Source organism: Etheostoma spectabile, chromosome 15, assembly GCF_008692095.1.
Source record: "Etheostoma spectabile isolate EspeVRDwgs_2016 chromosome 15, UIUC_Espe_1.0, whole genome shotgun sequence".
In the NCBI taxonomy this organism is placed as follows: domain Eukaryota; kingdom Metazoa; phylum Chordata; class Actinopteri; order Perciformes; family Percidae; genus Etheostoma; species Etheostoma spectabile.
In genome coordinates, this window is record NC_045747.1 from 34,201,593 (window position 1) to 34,208,895 (window position 7,303).

A 7,303-nucleotide genomic window follows, 5' to 3' on the forward strand; every position below is an offset into this window, starting at 1 on the left:
GATAGACTGCAGTCTGCCCTTGTCCTTGTGGGTGGCAGCAGTGTACCAGATGGTAACGGGGGGTAGTGAGGAAGTACTCCGTGATGTAGCAGTGTAGAAGTGCATCATCATTGGTTTTGGAGGTTGAACCACAGACAGGAAGTACATCCTCTGCTGGGCGTTCTTGGTATGGGCTGGTGTCCAGCTCCATGAGGGGTCCAGTGTCCTGAGGGTGCCCAGGAAGCTAATCTAAGACCTCTCCAGACAAATGGACCATTGCTCATTCAAGGTTAATGTGATCCTGAAATACTCTTGCTGTTCCCCCAGATCAGCCAGGACTGATCATTACTGTAAAGGCAACTAACTCTTAAAGCTATAGTTCGTAGTTTCTGTCTCCCCCATGAGCAATTCTAAGTAATGACAACAACACTCTTGTTGCATCCACATGGTACAAGCCTTCCGTGATGGCGCTCTCCCTTTCCACGCTGTTGCTCATAACCAAGGAGGACACGGAGGATTAAAAGAAACGATGGACTCTTCAGAAGAGGTCATTAGCTCCACTTCTCCAGATAATAATTAGCTTTGTAGCAACTCATTTGGCTTGAATGTAACGGACGTTCATTAATATCAAAAAGTTACGCAATAAGGCTTTAAATCTTAAATATTAGACCATAAACCCACCATCAAGGAGATATGTATTTTAATTATTCAGCCCAAATCACTTAACGGATTGATTGAGCAAAGTGATGTCCATTGTAAGGAGCTGTCTTCCACTCTTATGTATTAAATACAATAAAACAATGATGCTGTAATATCACATATCGGAACAATTAGCTTAAAGAGGCAGTTAATTACTTACCCACTTAGCCAGATACTGCTTTTAACATTTATTAATTTCCTCTGCGGATGCTGTTACATTGTTAAGAGCTTAGTCTCATGGCACATTGGTCACTTAAAACACGTTGTCCTTTGCAGTGCAACTCAGGCATGAAAAGGTTAAAATATAACGCCAACCTCACTAATAATTACACCAGCTGGCTCCCTCATCTTCCATTCACGCCAACTGCATGGAGGAATAAAGTAATATCGGGGCACAGCATGTGGGAATATCATTTAATGAGCTTTATTTGGTCACTTATTGGGACCAGTAGGCTAGATGGAGCTGGTCACCTCCAGCATCTATGCTAAGCTAGGCTAGCGCTGGGTGTGGCAGACAGAGTTACAACACACATGGAGATGAGAAGGGTTTGTATGGACTAACTCTGGGGGGTACGGGGACTAAGCTAAAGTCCAAATAAGTCGCCATGAATATGGGAGCTAAAAACTCTTTTTGTGTTCATCTGTTTAATAAAAAATAATAAAATATTTTAAGACCTAGGCACCCCAAAGCACATTGCCAAAAGCAGTCCCATTGACAGTCGGTGGATATATGAGAAGGCCCTGCAGCCTCCAGCTCTTTGGTCCAGGTTTGAAGCCCCCTGCAGTTCTTTCTTTCAGCTCGTACGAAGATGCTTTGAAGAACCGCTTAGCCGCTCTAGGTATTAGATTTAAAAAATGCAGGATTTCATAAAGTCCCCCAAATCAGACGGTCATTTAAGAATACCGGTGGCTTACCCTGAACATTGGCTTGGCATTTTGAAAAGAAAAATATGCAAACGCACCAAATTATTGCAACAGCAAAGAAAAGAAGCTGCTGGTAGATCAGGCTTCAGGTCCTGAGAGAGAGGCACGTCTCTCTGGAAGGAACACACTGCCCTTGATTTTCTCACAAATACATGCATATGTGCATAATCTTGTTTGTTCTATTAAAAAGTTCAGGTTGAGACAGAAATGAATGTATTATGAAGGAATATGGTACGTGTGTTCCCCTGATCACAGCTGCAAGGAGAACTGTTCAAGACCTGAATGAGTTACAGCATGGTCTTTGGCTCTTTGTTTGATCATTCAAACTTCAGCCTGAGTTCTGTAAAATAGTTCTGGACTTTAACGGCAGTATATAATATATATTTAATATATTGAGTTACAGTGTATAGACCATCACCATGAGGAGCTTTAACGCTGTGTTCCACAGGATCCAGGTTTCTGGTTTTAGACTTGTTAGTGAAAACTTTATATACAGTGTATATATAGCATATACAGTGTATGTATGTATATATAATATAATCATATATATATATATATATATATATATAGACCCAACGTGTGAGTTGGTCAGCTCCCTTCACAACACCACACCACACAAACAACACACACACACACACACACACACACACACACACACACACACACACACACTGTCACTTAGAACACACTGAGACACACACACCCACACAAATACATAATATTTACGTAATAACTAGAACAATGGTGCAATCTGGAGGTCCGTAATAGGAGCAAAGCATTGTGGGCTAATCCTGCCTCCCTCCAGCATCAGGCCACATCTTTCCATCATCATCACACTGGATGCACCTGCATCATGTAGAATATGAGAATTATTGCTTATGGTGTGTGCATTGCTTTCACCCAGGCCATAACCTCCCTCCACTGGCTCCCCCTACAGGCTAGAGCCGGCTTTAATATACATCCAGATTTGGGCTGATTATGCATTGAATTATGCGATCGCATAATCAATTTTTGTGGAGGGACTGACTACGCCTCCCTGAGTACCAACCTTCTAGAAATTCCTAAGGTCAAAAAGATATGGGCAGGTCACCGCGCCTTCTCTTATCAAGAACCATATCTTCCGTTATTTATTATTAACAATATTACAACAACTTTATTATTATTATTAGTCCCACAAGGGGAAATATGTCAGAGAAGCTCTATCGCTACTTTTACATCAAAACTCAAATTTTTCCATTATTTTTTTCCATTATTGACCTTTATTATGACTTCCTTTACCTCTCGTTTTTACCCTTGCACCACTTTTTTATTTTCACCTTTATGTATGAATTTTTTAATAATAAACAAATAAACTTTTACTGAATTCCCTGTTGCACAGTGTTTTGAGACCATGTCTGGTGGTGATATTGCACTTGAAATAAAATAAAATGGAATTGACAACAAATTTTGCTGGACGATAAATTGTCCCCGAGATGATTGCGACATATTGTCGAGACCATTTCCATCTAATATAATGATAATGGCATTTCAAACGCAGGTACACCTTTTCAAATATTAACACACTTTCATTTCTAAAGAATATGTAACACTGGAACTAGAAGACACTTTAAATATCGAACAAAACAACCAGCAACAATTTTGTCAAATTTTCTATTTAAAATTCATCAAGCCCATTTTTATTTATCACGCAATTAATTGATTTACTGCATATTACGACAGGCCAACTTTCACCTCTACTGCTGGGACGCAGGTAGAAAGTACCAGCCTGTCCCCCATCTCTCTCCCCCCCGCTCATGTCTATCTACTGTCAATAAAGGGAAAAGCCCCAAAAAATAATCTTAAAAAAAAAGGACCAGCCTGTAAAACTAAACAATACAGAAACAGCTTATTCCCAGCAGCTATACCTACAATATTACGTAAGTGACTTAATATAATAGTAAGTATATTAAATAAGTAGTAGCAAAACAGGTCTGTACCTTATTTTTTTAATTGTTTTAATTTTTAATTTGTGTTTGCAGAATTATTAATTTATTGTATTTTCTTAGTAATGAGCAATGACGCCTCCTTTGTCACATTACATCCCACAGTCTGAGCTGAGTGTTTGTGGTGTGTGTGTGTGTGTGTGGTATGTGTGTAGTGTGTGTGTGTGTGTGTGGGTGTGTGTGGGTGTGTGTGTCTCTCAGTGTGTATGAGTGACAGTGGTGTGTGTGGTGTGCTGTGTGCTGGTGTGGTGTCTCAGGTGTGTTCGTCATAGTGTGTCGAGGGATGACTGTGTGGTGTGTGTGTGTGTGTTCAGTGTGTTTGAGTGAAGATTGTTCTGTGGTATGTGTGTTGTTCAAGTGGTCTGAGTGACAGTTTGTGTGTGTGTGTGTGTGGTGTGGTGTGGTGGGTGTGTCGTGTGGTAGTGTGTTGTGATGGTGAAGGTGTGTTCGTGTTGGTGTGTGTGTGTGTGTGTGTGTGGGGTGTGTGTGTGTGCACAGTGCGGTTGTTGAGTGACAGTGTGGGTGTGTGCTGCCTCAGTGTGGTTCGAGGACAGGTTGTGTATGTGTGTGTCTCAGAGTGTCTGAGTGACAGTGTGTTGTGTGGTGCTGTGTGGTGTGTGTGTGTCAGTGTGTTCTGAGTGACAGTGTGTGTGTGTGTGTCTCAGTGTGTTCTGAGTGACAGTGTGTTTGTGTGTATATGTGTGTCTCTCTGTGTTTTCCCAAGTGACTGTGTGTGTGTGTGTGTGTGTGTGAGTATTAATATATGTAGTATAAGTCTAAGTATTACGTCACCAAGACGGTGAATTTGAAATTATTCCCCTCACACACACATGACCCGTTGGTCCTGCTGGTCTACCCTGCACCTTTGATGAGTGTGTTCAGTAATCTCTAGTGGGGCTGCACAAGAACGTGGAATTAATTAGAATTTCCTGAACGGATAGGATTTTTATTCACTATTCCCAAACTTGTTCAGTTCAGTTTTTACCAAATGAAATGACAGCAGTGCCAGGTTGACGTCAGTGCTCCTAAACCCTGAGTCTGGGTCGGTACCAGCCCCGGGTTAGTTAGGAGGCTGGACCGTCTCCAGGTCCTTCTAATCTCCCCCTCTGGGTAACAACACAACCTTGGCCTGGCTCGAGAGGACTCATCGGTGTGGAGGAGGAGACAGTCATGGCTTTCATGTGTTTGGCATATAAAAACCCCTAACGAATGAATTACAAAAGTACACCTTTATTTGAACTAAAGAAAATTATCAAAAAAATAGTTCATATAGTTTTAATGGATGCTATGCCTGTACTATACGGTGATTCCTCTACTATGGGACAGTAAGTCTCGTGGTTATGACACAATCGTTAGCCTATTTTTATAAAAATGTCTGCTATGGTGCCATAACGTGAGCTACAAGGTTATGGAGCCTTTTATATATTGTCGTGTTTCTTTAAGAAAAAAACAATGGACAAATAGAGTCAGATGTGAAGGTGTTCACTGTCAAAATGAATGGGAGTCAATGGGATGCTAATGGAAGGTGGTGGCTTGTTAGCGTCAAGCTTCGGAGACGCTCGCTTACCCCCTCGGTAAAGACAGATAGTGGACACATTTGGATTAAAGCTATAGTGAGTTTCTGTCGCCCCCGTGAGGGATTCTACGTCGTGACAACAAAACTGATACAAGCCTTTGAACCCACTCAAAACTGGTTGACCCTGAGCAGTGGGACAGTGCTTACTGTTTTGTAGTAATTGAGTAGCCCTCTTATATAGTCCTATAATTAGCACAATGTTGTGCCATAAGGATTTGTGTGCATTATCCTTCTGCCATAAGCTTATTATCTCCTCATCAATGGGAACTCTTCATTATCTTCTCGGCGGCCATAGTGCATCATAAGAGGGAGTAAGCAATGCCAATGTTAACAAGGATCAGGTCCAGGCGGTTCCACAAAAACCGAGGCATGTTCCAAAGGTTGAAAGTGCCTCTAGGCTTTGCCAGGTATGTTTTCAGCTGTTTCACAGTAGTCAAGTAGTTGTTGTGCCTGCATACCAGGGATTATGAGGCTACGCTGAGCTGATGTGATATTCTAGCATATTTTCATATGTATTTAGCTTGATAGTAACAATGTTTTGTTATTTGTGTTTGTACTAAATGAATGGTTAGTCTGCATGTATATACAGTACGCTTATTAAAGTTGCCACTAGCTGATAGTGTTGACATAATAAGTAGCTTTAAAATGTTTTATTGTTTCTCACATTAAGTACTGAACTGTCTGCAGACTTTGAATCTGTTAATCTCCACACATGCGCGGTACAGAAGCGGGGGGGGGGGGGGGGCGGGGAGTTGCTGAATCCCTACAAGGCTCATTGATTGTGGTTCACCAGCCACAGGTGTCTTACCAAAACTGATCATCCGCCATCATCTCTGTGTTGGTGTTCCAACCTCCGGTGGATTTCTGAGGACTATGGTTACCTGGTCCTCAGATCTCTGCAGGGTAAATCCAGACAGCTAGCTAGACTATATCTGTCCAATCTGAGGACTATGGTTACCTGGTCCTCAGATCTCTGCAGGGTAAATCCAAACAGCTAGCTAGACTATCTGTCCAATCTGAGGACTATGGTTACCTGGTCCTCAGATCTCTGCAGGGTAAATCCAAACAGCTAGCTAGACTATCTGTCCAATCTGAGGACTACGGTTACCTGGTCCTCAGATCTCTGCAGGGTAAATCCAGACAGCTAGCTAGACTATCTGTCCAATCTGAGGATTACGGTTACCTGGTCCTCAGATCTCTGCAGGGTAAATCCAGACAGCTAGCTAGACTATCTGTCCAATCTGAGGACTACGGTTACCAGGTGCTTTACTGGGACTGCACAGTACAAGTTCTGCTTTCAAATGCTTAGTTAAAGTAAAAAGAAAGGGAATTATTACTCAGCACATTGTACTTCAAGGTGGAGATAGTTTAATGCATCATATTTTAATGGTGGTATTTTGTGAGTAGAATCTGAATCTGTAACGTTCTCTCTCAAGTAGATGTATGTTTTCCTCTAGAAGTACAAGTACACAGTCTGTAGAACAGGCTCAGTTAGGATATTGAGTGCTTTGGGGTCCTTCAGTAAGTTCTTTAGAAGTACAGTTGCCCAGGATTAATTTAGGTTTGCAATAGATTTTGCCCCCTTCAGTTGTGCACCAAACCAAAAATAAGGGAAACTGTTTTTCACACTTTAATAACGCAACACTTAAAGCACTTTTTGCAGACTTTGAGACTCAGAAATTCGCCCAAGAGGCAGATAGTTTTAATATTCATGCTGTGAAACAGGTTGCTGTGAGGCGACTGTGTGGTAGCCTTCTTTAAAAACAAAAAATCTTTTCTTTTGCTTGAAGAGCTAAACTCTTTGATGGCTAAGGAACATTTTTGCTGACTTTTGTAGGGCTTTATGTTGACAAAAAAGTGTCAAAAGTTGGAAAAAGCAGCAAAGGTGTTAAAACCAAGTAACAAAAATGTTGAAAATAGTAACAAAAATGGGAGAAAAAGCCACCAACGTAACAAAGAAAAGAAAGATATTTTACTTTTTCTATGAAGTAAGAGCATGTCATGCCTTGAATGTGATACTTATTTTCCAGTGTGGCCCTTAGTTAAAATGAATTTCATGCCCCTAATTTAGACAATCATATAATACTTAACACAGGTCCATTGTATTTTTTAAGTGTTCATATTCTGCTCATTTTCAGGTTCA

At 41.1% G+C, this 7,303-nt stretch overlaps 1 protein-coding gene across 4 annotated transcripts in view; it reads left to right on the plus strand.

Moving 5' to 3' along the window:
- si:dkeyp-72e1.9 (syntaxin-binding protein 4) overlaps positions 1 to 7,303 on the plus strand; it is a 127,167-nt gene that overhangs the window by 40,365 nt on the left and 79,499 nt on the right. For 2 of the 4 annotated variants that reach the window (XM_032536880.1, XM_032536881.1), the window contains exon 1: positions 5,336 to 5,567. The exons of the other annotated variants lie outside the window; for them this stretch is intronic. In XM_032536880.1, the coding sequence (XP_032392771.1) occupies positions 5,479 to 5,567 (89 nt within the window). In that variant the 5' untranslated portion in view covers positions 5,336 to 5,478. Of the gene's footprint in view, positions 1 to 5,335; positions 5,568 to 7,303 lie in introns of those variants that run through there. 4 annotated transcript variants of the gene reach the window in all.